General features: G+C 38.4%; 1 protein-coding gene and 1 long non-coding RNA gene across 2 annotated transcripts; one reads left to right on the top strand and one right to left on the bottom strand.

The window, feature by feature from the left end:
- Positions 1–707: 707 nt before the first annotated feature.
- Positions 708–4,781, bottom strand: LOC129770388 (uncharacterized). Its single transcript, XR_008742107.1, has 4 exons — positions 4,754–4,781; positions 4,475–4,685; positions 2,587–3,357; positions 708–2,503 (listed from the first exon to the last, which is right to left on the bottom strand). It is a non-coding gene; the product is annotated as an uncharacterized LOC129770388 (long non-coding RNA).
- Positions 4,782–6,971: 2,190 nt separating this feature from the next.
- Positions 6,972–8,727, top strand: LOC129770380 (alcohol dehydrogenase class-3). Its single transcript, XM_055773197.1, has 2 exons — positions 6,972–7,122; positions 7,546–8,727. Exons 1-2 carry the CDS (start codon positions 7,102–7,104, stop codon positions 8,656–8,658), a joined length of 1,134 nt encoding a protein of 377 aa, XP_055629172.1. The 5' UTR covers positions 6,972–7,101; the 3' UTR covers positions 8,659–8,727.
- Positions 8,728–19,629: the final 10,902 nt, after the last annotated feature.

The raw sequence follows: 19,629 nt of genomic DNA, 5'->3' as shown, positions 1-19,629 counted from the left end.
CATCTCTGATCAGATTTGGCAACCAGCAGAATAAACGCCTTGTCACTTGCTGTTCATCCTCTCACATACATCAAATGAACCTCTCACGGCATCCGAAACGACTGTAGGAATAGAGTGAGGAGAGTTGCGTGATGGTGATGTGACAATTGTCATCTCACCTCACACGCCGCGTAGAATCAGGCCGACTATTTTAAACAACCTGCAGCAGGAATAAAAGGTTGTGACAAAAGTTGAATGTCTGCAAATTCGTGAACATATGTGTGAATGTGGCATCTCTGATCAGACTTGGCAACCAGCAGAATGAACGCCTTGTCACTTTCTGTTCATCCTCTCACATACATAAAATGAACCTCTCACGGCATCCGATACGAATGTAGGAATAGAGTGAGGAGAGTTACGTGATGCACCATCACAATTGTCATCTTACCTCACACGCCGCGTAGAATCAGGCCGTATTTTTCAGCAACGATTAGATCTTTCTGGAATTTTCTCGATGTTGAATGGCATCCAAACGAAAAGAATTCCGTATTCGAAAACCAATTACGAGCCAAGGATGTGCTAATCTGGCACCACGTCGACCGATCGCAGCACTGCTTGAATTTTATTATAGTTTTGTTTGTGTTCAAGAAAATTAAAATAAAAAGTGCAGAAAAGCGTTCTTTATAATCATTTTATTATACGCATAAAACGATAAGACTATAAGCTGATCATTCAACTCTGGTATGTAACTTCCTGTCCGTTACTCGTGAGTGTCTAGCTCAAACCGCACGACGTTCTCACCACAGGGTCGTTCCCCCAGCACTCTCCGGCAGCATCAAGCTGTTAATCGGGAGTTCGGGTTTAATTTCATAAAAGTGTTATACACACGCAACAAGGGACCGAGCCCTCAGCCGTTTTTCAACTTCCTCAAAGGCTGACGATGGCACACGCTTTCTACCAAACTAGAGCGGGCGAGGCCTGACAACTCCTTTTGAGTTCGGGAAAACGACAAACCAATTACAAAGAGAAATATGTGTACAAAAGAACCTTCATGTAGGTTAAACGATTTACTGTTTACTATACGTGTATTACACTTGTAGTGATGTTCATTTTTAATTCGAATTGCATGTAGTTTTTATAAATCTAACTAATTACTATACATGTACTTTTCTGTGTATTTGAGTCGACTATTGTATTTGTGTCGACTATTGTATTTGTGTCGACTATTGTATTTGTGACGTCACAATTCAAACTTTGTATACTTGCGCATTTATAACATGCAAAAGTGGAGGCCATATACATACATGGCAAATGCTTACCTAATTTGTTTGGATGAATATGCAACTTTGACCGGCTATAATAGCTACTTTTGCCATACTCATATACGATTTATTACAGACATAGAAAAAAAAACAAATGGCGCAAAATATTTTCGTGAAATGTTTATTATAGCCTCACGAATCGCCATTTTTATATATGAGTATCTATGTTTGCAGAAATAATAATTGTTTGATTGACTTGTGTTGGGAGTGGAATATGAATGTTTAAAATGGCACAGATTGATGTTTGGTGAAAACTGCTCCGATGTGGGTTCGAACTCCGGTCGTCTGGATTATCATCCACCAGCTATCTCGCGCAGCTATCTGAAATTTAATTCAACAGCGGTTAAAACTTTCGAGTGCATCAGCATTTCATTGACATTTCAATATGATGTAATATGTTCTTTATTAGGATCTAATATGATTCACTGTTTCATGATTTTCTTCAACATGCAACACGATTCACTACAGTACTGAATCAATTTAAATTATACGCTTATACGACACACAAATTGCATCAGCGTAATATACGCATATGATGCGGATTAAATATATTTTACGACAATGTACATCATAAAATTGATGTTTATTATACCTAATTGCGACCTAATTTGATAATGGTACATAAAATCGACTTTTCACATTTTATGCGATTTCAAATATACACGATACATACTTTGATTGATATTATATGCGATTATGATTTATTCGGATTTCTTGTAAGACTTGGCACGTGCAAAATTATACGATTTAATGTTTGCTGGGTGCCCAGCAAACATTTAATCGTATAACTTTGCACATGATAAGTTACATATAATTTCGTATCAAATCACAATCGCATAAAATATCAATCAAAATATCGATCATATATATCTAAAATCGCATAAAATGCAAAAACACGATTTTCCATGTCATCGATGGATTGAGTGGTAACGTTGTCGTATCAAATCGCATATCAGTCCAAAAAGCATCGCATATCGTTATATACGGCTTTATATGCGTACAAAATATGGCATATACGTATATCGCCTCCACTTTTGTGTGTATATGCTAGTTATCTGCATCATATATCATACAAATGTGTCTTGGTTGTATGTATATCGCCTCCAATTATAGCTATTCATACGACTTAATGTTTGCTGGGTGGTGTTCCAGCTGCATGTTCTCCAGGACGGGTTTGGTGCATGAAATTTGTGCCGCAACAGCTGAAATAAGATGAAGTTTACTTTTGAGAATAATGAAAATATAAGCCTACCGTGTTAGCAAGTCATTTGATTTGGGAAATTACCTTTTACTGTTGTAACCATTCAACCACTGCTTCAATGTTTTGTTTTTAAATGTAGCACTCGCTTTCGTGTTTTAAATGACAGCTTAGCGAGAAAGAGAGAAAGCAAAGCTACAGTGATCGCTCTGTTCAAGTTATCTTGTAGAATTATAGCTGAAACTATAGACATTGTTGCCTGCGGGAGGCAAGGTGAGGTAATATTCCAGCACTTTTGGAGCACTTTTCGTCGCTCGGCCAACATGGTGTCCATAACTGCTCGAAAATATAGGAATCTGGGGAATTATAGAAATCGAGGAAAACTGCTCGATTCGTTGGCAAGCGAATGTCAGCGGTTGTGATGAAATATTTTGAAACAAGTTTGAAATGTTTCATGAAGCACTATAAAAAGGAAGCCAAATCTTTTTTTGGGGCATCTGCTATGAAAATGTATTTCCAAAAGTGTTAATATGGTTGTTTTGGAGTAAACTGATATTCCCTCAAAGAATAAAGCTTAATAGGTGTAAGGCACGCATTCATGTGTTATAAAAACGACAGCGTGGAACAATTTACTGTACAAAAAATATAATTATTAGAAAATCTATGAAATTCCGGAAAGAGTCATGCACGAATTTCACTTTTTTTAGCAAAACAATTTTTGTTATTCATGTAATGCAACATGTAATTCTCTTTTAGCGTCGATAGCTTTATTGTATTGGGGCCACCACCTGTTGCTCTAAATTCTCGCTTGTTGTGTGCTAGTGTTTTCTTTACCTTTCCCCTCATGTCAATCCAAACCTGTAATTTAAATAAAATCATTATTGTTTTGCAGGATTTATTTCTCTATTTATTTCATCTGACTTGTGTTGTCATATTGAAAACAGATGGGGAAAAGCCAGAGTGGCGTAAAAACCCCATATCTTGACATTAAACATTGTAAAAAAAAAGATATAGACGAACAATAATGATGGTCAAAACATCGATAATCAATAAAAAAAAATAGTAAAAAGTTGCCCATCGTTGGAAGTGTCCGGTAATCACTCTCGATTATGTAGTCCTCGATGAATCCGACGACGAAAGGCTTCGGCAGATAGGTTGAAATCGAAGAATCCATAAAATGAATTGAATCGTGCTGACAGGGAGCGAATTGGGTAATGTAAACCGTAGTTTGCAAAATGGGGCCCAAGGTGAAGAAAACTTCTTGACCGGAGTACTCTCTCAGGAGCATGAATATTCAGTTTCGCGAGAACACCAGGACAATCTATTTCACCCACTAGCACTTTAGCTGTAAACATCGCCTGGCTAACCTTTCTTCTGGAATCCAGTGTTTCCAGTCCAAGTAACTGACATCGAGCTTCGTAGGGTGGAAGATTGATTGGATCATTCCACGGAAGATTACGCAGGGCATAACGGACGAATTTCTTTTGAATGGATTCAATCCTAGCCATCCATAATGTGTGATAAGGACACCAGACAACCACGTCGAATTCCAGAACTGATCGAACAAGCGTGCAGAGCAATACTTTCAAACAGGTTGGGTCGCCGAAAGATTTTGAACATGAATCCGAGTTGCTTATTAGCCCTGGTAATTATGTCCGAGTAATGCGACTTAAACTCTAAGGCAGAGTCAAGCGTAATTCCAAGATCACGTATGTTTTCCACACGGATAGCTTTAGCATATGGTATAGAGCAGTAAACCACTCCGACCATTAGTTTGATCTATTGTAATGAAAGTGGTATAGTTTGGCATAGTATAGCAAAGAAAAAAAAGAAGAAAATTGCTGCCAAAAATAACGTTCTAATGTATGCTAGTAGAAGTAAGCAATTTAAGGTAGGAAATTCGGTTAAAAGAAATTCAAAGAGCTAGATAAAATTTACTTATGAAAGTTATGTGTATCGTAAAAGAAATACTTACTTTCTGCCATTCTGAACCTAGATGCATTAATGGTCTCAGTGCATTAAGTTCCTCTCTGAATTCCTCCAACTTTTCCTACACCGGGATTATATTAGAAATGCCTCCACAAAAACCTCGACCAATGTCTACATTCGCCTCCATTGTTTCAAGGAGCCGTTCAAACTGGTGGTGAAAAATGAGCGTCACTCATTTTCAGCCACTGAAATATGCGCTGGAAGTAAATTCTGCATTGTAAGTTATAACATGATTAATATAAATAATGCTGAATTGAACACTTACCTTGTATAGACCATTCTGGCAGCACCGTAAAACAAATGCTGATCAAAACAAACGAACATGTGTTGCAAATTGCATATAGCGTTTCTGAAATGTTTCCCAAAGGGATGCATGCCAAAACAAAAAAAAATATAGGAGGTTGTGTCCAAGATACGACCGCATTGTGGACGTAGAACTACGCTGTTATTCTATATAAATCGCTTATTCATACCTTCGGATATTATTCTATAATGCTGTGAAATTTTAGAAACAACTGCTTAGTAGAATAATCTCTAAAATGGTTTTTTCATTGTAGAATTTGTTGACGATAATTGATTGATGATTCATTCTTGCCCTCGCAAAACAATACACTAGCTGATCGTAAGTCGCAATTTTCATGTCAATGCAATGAAAATTTACCTCGAACGCTTTTCTTTTTTTTTTGCCTTTTTCGCAATTGACATAGATTCGGCTAGACTCGATTATATACATGTTGCATCAGCACCATTATTCCATATCTCATAACTACATCAATATATCTTTGGCACCGCATGGAAACAACAACAATGACAACACTTGCAAGTATCAAATATCATGCTACATGTTATTTAGTATTGTCCTTAAAGGAATCGCACCTCTGGGCATCTTTCGTACAACGTAAACCAAGCGCCAAACAAGCGTTCGCCATAGCATGCATACAGAGCCATACATTGGTGGCTTGAAACTACTAAGAATATAAAACACCTCTCATCATTTTGCGCTATTCTCAAAAAAAAAACGCTTCTGTTAATATTACTGGCCTCGAAAAAAGTTGTATTTCTTTCTCATGCTCGAGAGAAGCGCAGCTATCACCCTTAGTGGAGGAAGTTTTGATACTGGCAAGCGAAACCACATACAAAATTCCAGAACGACATTTACTTTCTCGGTGACTAAACAAGCGAAATAAACTCTTTTTGTTAATAACAACCTCGAAAACAGTAGCAATGCTTCATAGCGCTAATGCAATCTTAGTTGAAGGCAGTTTTGCAACTGGCACGCGAACCCAAATAACTTATAACATTCCAGTAAGACATTCAAGATGCTCGGTATTCCCCAAATATTTTTTGACGCACAACCTTATGATGACGGAAAACAAACAATGTTAGCTGCTTGGAAAAAGACTGAATTATGCCAAACAGCTTGTACTCCGCTGTAACACCCATCGATGCGACTTCGCTGATGAGTTTGTCAAGAGCGACCGCCTTCACCACCAGCGGGGGAGCTTGATCTTGGTTGCTGCCTGGGTAACGGCGTTTACATTTTCGACCGACGCGCTGAAATCGCCTACTTCACTGTTGTGCCACATCGGTGTCACACTCGCGAAAGCTCGGTTCAGTGCGAACGCTTTTCACTGCACCAACATCGCGTGCATCATTGGATGACGCTTGCCCCTGGCAATGCGTTCGTTTTTTCAGGACTCGAGCCTGCCTTCCTCTTCTTCTTGCTCATCATACACTACGCGAAGCGTCCAATTTATGACGCGGAAAGAAAAACACACGATACGAATAACGCGAAAAACGAACAGAAAAACCAAACGACGATATCCAAGTTGGATTATCACTGGTGGGGTCCAATCTTAGATCGAAGCGCAGCGAAAGCAAAGTGAACTGGATTGTTCAACAGTCCGATGCCGAATGAAAGTTTGCCTCAGCGAGATCCACTGTTTATACTCTAGGCAAGTATTCCCCTTCATTCTTCTACTTTTCCTTTGTTCATGGGGAATTTGAATCCTACGATTTCCCCTCCGTTGGCCGTCGATAAGTTGCTCGTTATTGACAGGTCTGTTCGGGAAAGCACACAAATGTACAGAACAAATGTATGGGAAAATGGAAACGCCTCAAGTTTTCGTGAATTTTAACCATTTACAAACCGGGGGATTCTAATGTATAGCATATTAAACAAATCTTACGGCATTTCCGATTCGTTTAGTATGTGAATCGCCAAAATCCGTTCGCGGCAAAAATAGTTATTAACGTTAACTTTATTTCATAAAAACGTGACCTGTTTTCTGATTTGGCACCCTTAATGAAAGACGTAGTTCTACGTCAAAAATAAGTCTCTGAAGATATGCAACAAGTGAACCAAACAACTTGCAGTAGTGCTACACACTACCTTGCTACACTATTCCGCGGATAATCGGGGTCCTACTGTATTTCAATTCAACTAATTGAAACATTGAATGAAAAGTTTGGCATCACGGCTTGCGCACGGCACTGAACACTCTGGATCGAGCCGGCAAAACAGTTCTGAATTTGCGTCAGCGTTGATTCGCCTACCGACACTGCTTCTGTTATCTGCCTTCTATATCGCGTTGATCATTAATTAGAGGAAATATGAGCGATACAGCTGGAAAGGTAAGAATTTTATTTTTTAATCAGAGATTAATGTAAAGTTTCCGTTGCTCAATTGAACATTTCATTGGTCACTTGATCGTCGTGACAGTGTTCGACATACTTCAATCTGTGATTTACAAACATCGTACCTAAAATTCTGATTGTTAATTATAATTCTAAATCTTCCCAATGAGTATGAAACAGTTTCATGCTCCATTGCGTTTATTCCAATTTGATTCAAGCTCCAAATGAAATACTGAAAACTGGTTCTTGGTGTATTTGCATGACTCTCTACACATTCGCAAAACAAATACTTATCGTTTCATGATGTAATTAAAACCATTTTTTATTGTATTGGAATAACTCTCAGATAACAGATAATGTACAGTTTTAGAGCAAGCACATTAAAATACGAAATGATAATTTCATATTTGGGAATTTCAGGTTATCTCCTGTAAAGCAGCCGTAGCTTGGGAGCCAAAAAAACCTCTTGCAATCGAAACTGTCGAAGTAGCACCACCAAAGGCTGGCGAGGTTCGGATCAAGATTTTGGCCACAGGCGTATGCCATACCGATGCGTACACATTGGACGGCCTTGATTCTGAGGGCGTTTTCCCAGTTATTCTTGGCCACGAAGGAGCGGGTGTAGTGGAAAGTTTTGGCGAAGGCGTGACCAAGTTCAAACCGGGTGATCACGTTATTCCGCTGTACATTCCACAATGCTTTGAGTGTAAATTTTGTAGGAGCCCAAAGACAAATCTTTGTCCGAAGATTCGTGCCACGCAAGGCAAGGGATTGCTCCCGGATGGAACAACGCGGTTCACTTGCAAGGGCCAACAGTTATACCATTTCATGGGTACATCCACTTTCTCTGAGTATACCGTTGTATCGGAGATTTCGTTGTGTAAAATAGATGACTCAGCTCCACTTGAGAAGGTTTGCCTATTAGGCTGCGGTATTTCGACCGGATATGGAGCAGCCATCAATACAGCTAATGTTGAGCAAGGAAGCAGCTGCGCTGTTTGGGGTTTAGGAGCTGTTGGATTAGCCACTGTGATGGGTTGCAAAGCAGCAGGTGCTACAAGGATTATTGGAGTAGATATTAACCCGGAAAAATTTAAACTGGGTGAAAAATTCGGTTGCACTGAATTTGTCAACCCCAAGGATTATGACGTTCCAATCCAGCAGGTTCTTGTTGAGAAAACAGATGGTGGATTGGATTACACATTTGAATGCGTTGGAAATGTACAAACGATGCGAGCGGCACTCGAATCTTGCACTCGTGGCTGGGGAGTATCTGTCATCATAGGTGTAGCTGAGTCGGGACGCGAAATTTCGACTCGTCCATTCCAGCTGGTCACTGGCAGAACATGGAAGGGAACAGCTTTTGGAGGATGGAAAAGCGTTGAAAGTGTACCAAAACTGGTTACTAAGTATCTGAATAAGGAACTGATGGTGGATGAATTCATAACCCATACTATGTCACTTGATGACATTAATAAGGCATTTAGTTTGATGCATGATGGGAAGAGCCTTAGATCGGTTATTAATTTTTAAAACGTGTTTTGATGCGTTTAACATTTGTTCTGATGGACTCATAATAAATATACTTTTCTATTAAAAGAATCATTTCAGCTTATTTGTATGAACCACTTTGGTACTATATTAGCGGCGAAAGCCACAAGAAGGTTTCTTGTTCCAAAGCGAACAAATCAATTCCAGTTCGGGATCGAACCAGCCCAAGAGGGTGAAAGCCTAATTAATCTAGATAAAGTAGGGTGCCAATGAATGTATGGGAAAAATTCGACATTAAATTTCAAAAAGTTACACCCATGAGCAGGATTATTAGGTGGAGCAGATGGCAGAAATTGCGAACGTAGTGTGCATGCACCGCCATACCTACTTTTCATATTGTGACATCAATATTTGTGTTTAAAATCAATTGCCTTCCACATCCATGTGAAAACGCTTTTTTTCTGCATGTTTTTTATTAATTAAAAACAGATCTTTTCGCGGAGTTCCCACTGAATATGCGTACAATGCGACAGTGTGCAGTGGATATTTTTGAAATTAAAGTCAAAGCTCTCTATAACGACAATCTTTATAGCGGCAAATCTCTCTATAACGACATTTCCAAAAGTTCCTTCAAAATCTCGTAGACATTCATTTCTTTATTGCGACATTTCCCTACAACGACCATTCTCTGTAGAGACACATTTCTGCTCATACAAATCATTCTCTATTGCGACAATTTTCAATTTTACTCCACTCATAGTGTATGTGTCAATGTACTGACCCGCGAACGTAAATAGTCTATGTTGTGTATTATAAGATTTAATCAACTTTGAACATCTGTTCACGCCCAACTGATTCAAATTTTCGGATACTTACAAAAACATAAATTTAACCAATAAAAGATGGGGGAAGCTTATTGAAACAAAATAATCGAATAATTGTTGAAAAAGAATCACGCCCTAGAATTAAATTGCATTAAATTTGCAATAAATTTAAAATTTTGCGCAATTGTTATTTTGATATCAAATTCAGCCAATAACTTGAAGTATCGTTTGTTTCACTTCGAAAACATTCACTGTCCAACATGGGTTGAAATACACGAAAATTTTCAACGCCTAAAATAAATTGGACATAATTCGAAGGTTCGAAAAGGGTAGTAAAAAGACAACATTGTCTAATGAATGCGAATTCATTCATCATAAAAAAATACTACAGCCGTGAAAAGGGTAAGAATATTGGCTAGAGGCGAATGAACTGAAAAGTTTAAACCCTCTTAGAGCCAAAAAGAAGAAGAAGAAGGATATTGGCTTCAATGATAATCAATTGGTATATTTTGTCTGGCGATGAGATACATAAAATTAATCATTCATTAAATCAGGGTCTGACGGAGCATTCAACATCGAAGCTATAAGCTCACCCAGTAAGCAGATGCTTTCCAGATTATCTATGCTGGTATATTAACAAAAAATCAATTAACAATTTACTATTTTTTCCATCTAGAGAAAATTTTGTGTCGGACAAATGAGCTGTATTTTATATTCTTTGTTTAATGTTTTTTTCTTTCAAAATGTTTAGACATCAATTGCTTTTGTTTCTAATATAATTAGATTGTTTTAAGTGAGCTTGAGCGTTTCTCTCCTTATAGCGACATCTAAGCTCTCTATAACGACAATTTTTATTGCGACAATTCTCTATAACGACGGTCCCTTGCGATATCGCTATGGAGAGCTTTCACTGTATGTCGGAAAAGATGAATAAAGTGCGCTACACATATAGCGTCACCGTCACCGTCCCGTCAACTATTCTCTTGGACTTATTTTGCCGACGTCAAAGTTGCCGGTAATGGTTATGTGAATGCTACCATACGATTTCTATGGGAGGATATTTGACATTTCATTCCTTTACATTGACTTCACGGTGACGGAACGGTGTATGTGTAGCGCACTTAAAAGTGATATTTTTGTGTGTCTTTTTCACTTTCTCACCTTTAAAGAAACAAACAAATTTTTGTTATTTTCCCGATGATATTATGATGTTTTGAAGACTCCCAGTACCGGTGTATGTAATTTGAGAAAAATAGTTTACAATTAAGCAACATTTCATACAAAATTCTGCAATTTCCGAGGACTAAGAATACGACTATTCTCTGGACGTTTTTGCTCCTTAAATGATGGAAATAAGTCACAATACAATTATCATACATTGAAAAACAATCAGTTACAAGATTTCATGAGAATTTTGGATCATGACTTCATCAAATTGTGAGTTATTGAAATATTGTTTCGTTTCTTCCATATTAATTCCATTTTGAATGCAAATAATGACGACACAATATTTTGTTTACCAATACAAATATACTCTGCCTACTGCTCCTCCTCATTGGTTTAAATCATGTCTCACGGATCGAAAACTATGTGCGCGAATTGGATCTGAATCATCTGAATTTTTCACCAACATATCAGGTGTCCCGCAGGGGAGCAATCTAGGACCTCTTCTATTCTTCATTTTCATCAACGAGTTAAGGTAATATTATATAATCAGGCACGTAGCGTAACCGGCACGGCACGTTTCATGCAAGACAAATATTATTGCGTGTGTTTCAAATGTGTATGCGTATATATAGCGGAACGGCTCCGGACATACACAGCACGTTTCAGACAAATGCATGAAGGAATTCTCGAAAAGAATATTTTGCCGGTGCCGGGCACGAACTACACGGGCGAGTAGCACCATACATACAAATCAAACATCGAAGTTCGTGGTATGGGTGCGTTCGTCGCTCTTCGGTACGACATCGGTTCAATCACCAGTAGCATTTCTCCGCTCCGTCTGCGCTACCGGTCCGTACAGAGAAGTTGCTATGCCTGATGATATGAATACATCATGTATTTGTCTGCCGGTGTCGGTACGTGCCGTTTACACTACGTGCTGGATAATATAAAACGGCCTTTATCAAAACTACTGCCACCGGGATGTCGCCTTTTCTACGCGGATGATATCAAAATATACACAGCCATAAATCACATCCAAGATCGCTATACTCCACAACAATGGATCAATGAATTCGAAGAGTGGTGCACAAATAATTTATTGACGATTAGTATCCATAAATGCAACGCAATATCGTTTCATTGAAAATTGAACCCAATCATCCACAATTACAACATTTCTAACGAACCTCTAGTGCGTGTTGATCAAATACGCGACTTGGGAATCACCCTTGACACAGGATTGACATTTCGCCCCTATTATTACAACATAATTGCAAAGGCTAACCGACAACTAGGATTTATATTTAAAGTAGCCAACGAATTCCGTGATCTACAATGTCTTCGGTCACTTTACTGTGTACTGGTGCGCTCCATTCTGGAATCAAATGCAATCGTGTGGTGCCCGTATCAGTTAAACTGGATAAGTAGATTCGAATCAATACAAAAGAAATTCATTAGATACGCGCTTCGTAGTCTTCCATGGCGAGACCCGTTAAATTTACCACCGTATGAAGAGAATGCAGGAGATATATTGCCCAAGTTATGTTTGTCGCAAAATTTCTTTTGGGTGATATTGACTCAGCGGAAATATTGACACAACTAAATATATACACACCTATTAGAGCCCTTCGAGAGCGGGACTTCCTGTTACTAGACGGTCGTCGTTCAGCATATGGTCAATATGACCCCATTCGATTTATGGCGTCAAGATTCAACAAAGTCTATCTGATGTTCGATTTTAACTCTTCTACTGCACTGCCCATGATTGCATAGGAGACGTAATCACCAACAGCATATGTGTTGGGAAAACGCAATTTTGTTGTTTTTTCACCTACAAGCGTAACCATGCAAATTTCCAATGAAATAATCTGTCCAGTTGAAGGATATTATCGGCAAAAAGAGGGTCTAGGAGATTTTGCGGGTTGAAACATATTTTTTCCATTTGGAAAACGCTTACGTCTATTTATGCGGACAATCAATCGTTTCAATGAACATTTGTTCACATAGCTAGACGTAATCACCAGGTTACTCTGTCTGTAGCGTTAGTATTTACATTTCCGATAATATTCAAAACGTCTTCGTCGGTAGTTTTAGTTGTGATCGGATAAAATCAAAAATATTTGGAAGAAATTTGGTGAAATGTCTGGAAAATGTACTATGGATTTGTTGTGAGTCTAGAATAGTGCTTTTTCCCTGAATACTCTGGGGTATGATAAGAACAGCAGGTTCGTGTTTTTCAATTAATTGAATCCGCAATGTTGGTAATTTGCAACATTATTTACCGATATCATGATCAATCGCATAAAGATGTTGGAGTGACTTACACCAACGGTATGAGTAAATGCTGAGTATGTGGAATAATTCGAAGTCGAATCCGAGGAGTTATAATGCTAAGAACCAACATTACTGATATGATTGTTTCATTATCTACTTGAAGATCCAAATGCAGACATTTAGGTAGTTATAACATTAAAAAAACACAGACAGACATGTTTGGACTCTACAAAGAATATGATTCAAATTTAGATTTAGCTTAATGCACATAATACTTATAACTGTTGATTTTCGAATGATGTATGAAAGCTGTATGTAACTACGTCTGTTATGTGGACAAACAGTAATTTTTCGGAAACTTTTTTGCAAAATTGCCCAAATGTTTTCGAACAAAATATGTTTGTTTGCATGTTGAGCAAACGTATTACATTGCATAGGATGCAAAATGGCGAAAAAGTCGCTTTTGTTAATTTTGTCACTTACGTCTCCTATACAAACATGGGCAGTGCAGCATCCAATCGAAATCTATTAAATGGATAACACCCAACGATGGAAGACTGAAGAACCACCACGATCAGCAGCTTTACTGTATACATTTTATTATTTATGACTCTCATTTTATTATTATGATTTATGAGAATGTTTGTTTTGACGTAGGACTACGTCTTTCATTTCTATACCGGGGTGTAAAATCAAAGTTTCGAAAACGAAAGCGTTACGCCGGAGACCGAGATTTTGAGCGTTAATAGCTCCTAAACAACTGAACGAAATGGTATGATAAACACTTCATTCGAAAGATAAAATGTCTACGCGTTATATACTTGTTACTTTTTGATCCAAAAACTTGTTTCAATAGTCTTAAAATTGCTTTCAAAACAGGCTATTGAAATCACCAATCGGTATATAAGCGAGCGCCGCTCGGAAATCCACTCAGTTCTAATTGAACAGCGATTGGAGCATGTTGTCGCTGTTGTGGTGAAGCTCTTCGTTTATCATGAAAGCGCGGATGAACGGTGTCATCAAGAGCCTGTTTGTGCACCCTAGGCCAGAAGGGAATCCATCAGGAGGAGAGTGATGCTACAAACGGTTACCCGGGAAGACATCGCTACACACACATACACGCGCGGAATTCTTTCCGTTTGGATGCCATTCAGCATCGAGAAAGTTCCGGAAAGATCTAATCATTGCTGGAAAATAATCTGCCAGTTCCTCTGGGAATTTAAAAATACATTCATGTGAAAGAGTTTATTTGAATGTTTTCTATCCATGTAACACTGTGACCAAATATTTTTCAATCAAGTACTATTATCAGGTGGTTATCGAGTTAGTATTAACCACTGGTGGGCTTCCAGTATCGAGGAAAATGTGGAAATATCTAATCGTTGCTGGAAAATAATCTGCCAGTTCCCCTTGGAATTGAAAATTACATCCAAGTGAAAGAGTTTATTTTAATGTTTTCTATCCATAAAATATCCATATAATACATTTGGGTTTGTGATTTGTCAATCAAGTACAGTTAGCAGGTTAGCTTCTGAAGATTATTCATCAGAACAAGGTTTTTCGTATCCTATATTGGATGCTTAAAACCTTGTGCCTCCAACGTAACGCTCTCGTTTTCGAAGTCCCCAAAATATTCATTTATTCATTCATTCAGAATGGATTTAGATTCAACTTCAAACAAATGATCTCTAAATCAACGATAGTCCTACGTCACCCTTGCGGTTATACCATAGATATAACCCACTTCCTGTTTTTATGTTTTTTCTCTGTACTATGTGCTTAGTTATTGTTAATATCTTGTAGTAGGAATTATGAAAAGATATAAGGTTTTTATGCCCTTTTGTGTAAAACATCCAACAACTCAAAAGGGCTTTTCCTAATCTTATCGGTACATGTGATAGGATAGGAGGATAGGAGCAGCACGATATACTGCGCTTGTATCCTGTAATCCTGCCCAAAAAATTCATTTGTATTCATCGATCATCTCCACCGGCAATACCACCATGGAAATAACGAAACGGTGGTCAATGAGGCAACGCTTCTGTATACATCAACTTCGTTCGTTGGTCAAGAAAGTTTCGTGGGAGTGTCAGATGTGTAAAATACGAAGCGCATCTTCGAAAGTTCCCAGAATGTCACCCCTTCCCCAGGTCAGACTTTCCTCCCATGTACGCCCGTTTAGCTACGTTGGCCTGGACTATTTTGGGCCGCTTCTAGTGAAAGTTGATCGTAGCCAAGTTAAGCGCTGGGTTGCCCTTTTCACTTGTCTGACCATCAGAGCGGTGCATGTGGAGGTAGCATTTAGTCCAAGTACTGCCTCGTGTATCAAATGTGTCAGACGATTCATTGATCGCCGTGGTTCCCCAATCGAAATATTTAGCGACAATAGGACCAATTTCCAGGGAGCCGAACAACTTTTACGGGAACAGTGTTACGTTTTGGGCGTCTGAATCAAACGTTTATGTTCATGCACGCATGCATTACACTCCTGCACAAAATCGAACACACCAGAACAGTCACAGCGACTCAATCGAGCCGGCAGAAAGAAAAAAACAAAACAACGGCTGAGAAGGAAAAAAGAAGGAAGCGCTCTCTTCGGTTTGATCCAAGCGTGTGGAATAACGGTGTGACCGTGTCGTCAATAAGTACGCGAGGGGAAACGGTATAAATATACAGAGGATTGTGGGAAGGGATTTGACTGTAAATAGAGATGTCTAAATTTTTCGTTTATTCGATTGTCGATTAATCGTGGGGTCATTTATTATATATTATATATTCGATTCATTCGAATAATTGTTTTTCGAAATCGAAAAGATGTTTGCATCAATTGATACGTTATATTTCTACGCTTCTATCGCAATTAATAAAATGTTATTTTTCATTAGATAATCAATTGATTAACTGTAAAATGTTAAGCGTTATTTAAACGCCCTAACTAGCTCGTTTTGATTGGCCCGATTTACGGTTTTCCCAACACAGCCATCCAAACCAAGCAGCCTTGGGGAAATCGGCATTGCAAACAAATGAAAGTATGGGGATTTTTGTTCGCACCGAAATGTGTTCCCTAACACAGACTTCAAATCCATGGATCGTGGGAAAATTGACATTGCAAATACATACGAGTAGGGGGCATTTTCGTTCCGACTGAAATGTGTTCCCCTAACACAGACTTCAGTACAAGGGTGTCTGAGGAAATTGGCATTGCCAATGCAGGTCAGGCCTAACAGAGACATCAAAACCAAGATGTCATCATACCAAACGTAAAAGGACTGTCATTAAATTTACTTGTAACGAAGAAAAATCTATTGGATGAATTGACCTTACATGGCATTATACAATCTTTTTACTCACAAAGTTAATACATTAAATTCAATTGAATTCGGAAATTGTTTCATTCAATCAAAATTTTAATCAACATAAACAAATGATTACTAAGATAAGGATAAGGATAAGGTCCCACGTCAACCTTGCGGTTATATCATAGATATAACGCACCATTTTTTTGACGTAGGACTACGTCTTTCATTTCTATACCGGGGGCTAAAATCAAAGTTTCGAAAACGAAAGCGTTACGCCGGAGACCGAGATTTTGAGCGTTAATAGCTCCTAAACAACTGAACGAAATGGTATGATAAACACTTCATTCGAAAGATAAAATGTCTACGCGTTATATACTTGTTACTTTTTCATCCAAAAACTTGTTTCAATAGCCTTAAAATTGCTTTCAAAACAGGCTATTGAAATCATCAATCGGTATATAAGCGAGCGCTGCTCGTAAACCCACTCAGTTATAATTAAACAGCGACTGGAGCATGTTGTCGCTGTTGTGATGAAGCTAACTTCGTTTATCATGAAAGCGCTGATGAACGGTGTTACCAAGAGCCTGTTTGTACACCTTAGGCCAGAAGGGAATCCATCAGGAGGAGAGTGATGCCACGGTTCCGCTTGAAACATCGGAGCAGCCGCCACACACACATACACGCGCGGAACCCTCGTTGCTATCATCGTTGCTGAAAAATAATCTACCAGTTCCCCTGGGAATTGAAAAATACATTCATGCGAAAGAGTTTATTTTAATGTTTTCTATCCATACAACACTGCAATCAAATACATTTGGTTTTGTGATTTTTCAATCAATCGCAATTGACAGGAAAGCTTCTATTATTTTTCCCCATCAGTAGATAATTTTCGTATCCAATATTGGATGCATAACATGAAAAACGGAAAAATTTTCACATCGCCAAAATCATGTAATTTTCGAGTAATTATTGCTTCCTACTCATATAATGCTGCGACCAAATACATTTCGTTTTGGATTTTCCAATCAAGTGCAATCAAAGTAAGACCACGTCTTTCGGCAATTTATTAGAGGTGCAATTTCTCAAATGAGAAATGTGTGTTGTGAGAAAGGATTAGCGAACGCAAAAACGGCAAACGGTAGAAAGAAATGTTTGGAGGTTGAAGAAAATTAGCAGAAAACATCTTCATTTTATCTTTCGAATAATGTGATTCATACCACTTCGTTTTGCCAGAAAGAGATTATCATTGCTCAAAGGAGGAATCGAGTCCTCCGAGGAAATTACCCAGCGCAAATTAGAGTCGACTATCGATTACGGCATTCGTACACAAATAATTTTATAATGCAGTTTCATCAAAGTGATTTCTTCGATATGGGGAAATATTCACTATATAATGTCATGTATTTCATAGGGCCTGATTCTCGAATACACTTCACGGTGGAAACGAAATAAACGGCACGCCATTGAACTACGTTTTACGAGTTAGTGAAGTGTCGAAGATAATGATGAGTTTTCAGGCAGAATGAGCACTTCAAATAAAAAATCATTAATGAAAATTATCTTCTTCGTATCAAACTGATATTCAATGTGAGTGGAAAACTTTGTTTTCTTCATGTGATATAATAATCTCATACAAAAATTTAATCTGAAGATAATTTGATATTATAATGATAAATTTAGTGGGAAACTAATCTCGCATCCAGATGTCGACACCGTACCGTTGTAATCGCGAATGCGTTTCATACCGTTTCCACCGTAAAGTGTATTCGTAATGTATTCGAGAATCAGGCCCATATTCTTTATCCATATCCATGGATATTTATCAAATCCATATCCATGGCTCCTATCGGTATCGAATTATCATTGACACCACGATTTTCGCTAAATGCTCATTTCAGTTCGGCATGCAAAAAACTTTTCTGAACTCTTATCCATCAAATTTGGAGCCCTGAAAAGGGCCGTTGATTTTATGCTAAGCTAATAGCACGCTCTCCTCGGATACGATGGGCCAGCTGGATGTCCTTGGGCATGATGTGACGCGTTTTGCATGGATAGCACACAAATTGGTATCTTCGAATAAGCCTCCTGCAGCATCATAACCGCGGAACTTTGGAAGCGCAAGTCGGTTTTGAAGTCCTGAGCAATTCCACGAACCAAGTGCTGCAAAGGTAGATTGCGGATCAGCAATTCGGTCGACTTCTGATAGCGACGAATTTCACGCAAAGTTCCCGGTCGATAGCGATGTGGTCACACTCCCCGCGGCTGGTGCACTTATCCGAGCTGCTTTCGTGGTGCCTTACCACCGAAAGACTAACGAGCTGTGTGCTTGGTCCCACACAAACGAGTCCTCACGGTGCGAGAGTAGAGTAAGAAATGAACGAAAGCAAAGGAAGCATCTTATTATAAGCCATAAAAGTCCAGAATGTAATAGTTGCTGAAAAATAATCTGCCAGTTCCCCTGGGAATCGAAAAATACATTCATGTGAAAGAGTTTATTTTAATGTTTTCTATCCATGTAACACTGCGACCAAATATTTTTCAATCAAATGCTACTAACAGGTGGTTATCGAGTTAGTATTAACCACTGGTGGGCTTCGAGTATCGGGGAAAATCTGAAAAGAATTAATCGTTGTTGAAAAATACTCTGCCAGTTCCCCTGGGAATTGAAAAATACATTGATGCGAAATAGTTTATTCTAATGTTTTCTATCCATATAACACTGCAATCAAATACATTTGGTTTTGTGATTTTTCAATCAATCGCAATTAACAGAAAATTATTCTTCCCCATCAGTAGGATATTCCCGTATCCAATATTGGATGCATAAAACCTTGTGCCTCCAACGTAACGCTCTCGTTTTCGAAGTCCCCCAAATATTCATTCATTCAGAATGAATTCAGATTCAACTTCAAACAAATGATCTCTAAATCAACGATAGTCCTACGTCACCCTTGCGGTTATACCATAGATATAACCCACTTCCTGTTTTTTAATCTAATCAGATGCAATATATCATACATCTCTCAAATTTCATGCAAGATTTCATCGATGGAACGGGGAAAGTGTCGCCCATACAGTGATCGTTAGTTAACCCCTTGCCGTATGATTCGATTTCCAACAACAGGGCCCAAACACGAGCACATAGAAGCGGACCGACACTCTGTTGGGTGTGTGCATCTTACTTACGATCGTAGCAGTCCTGCATCATTACACGTATGTATCGTGTATATTTGAAATCGCATAAAATGTAAAAACTCGATTTTATATACCATTATCAAATTAAGTCGCAATTCGGTATAATAATCATCAATTTTATGATGTACATTGTCGTAAAATATATTTAATCCGCATCATATGCGTATCCCAGCAAACATTAAATCGTATAACTTTGCACATGATAAGTCACATATAATTTCGTATCAAATCACAATCGCATAAAATATCAATCA

Source organism: Toxorhynchites rutilus, chromosome 2, assembly GCF_029784135.1.
Source record: "Toxorhynchites rutilus septentrionalis strain SRP chromosome 2, ASM2978413v1, whole genome shotgun sequence".
Taxonomy (NCBI): domain Eukaryota; kingdom Metazoa; phylum Arthropoda; class Insecta; order Diptera; family Culicidae; genus Toxorhynchites; species Toxorhynchites rutilus.
Note: the sequence above shows the minus strand (reverse complement) of the source record. Positions and strands in the feature narration are given on the sequence as shown.

Excerpts from the sequence above, each read along its gene's own strand:
- LOC129770380 (XM_055773197.1), top strand. The coding sequence starts at position 7,102 with ATGAGCGATACAGCTGGAAAG. Across the intron at positions 7,123-7,545 it reads TGAGCGATACAGCTGGAAAG|GTTATCTCCTGTAAAGCAGC; the intron begins GTAAGAATTTTA and ends TGGGAATTTCAG.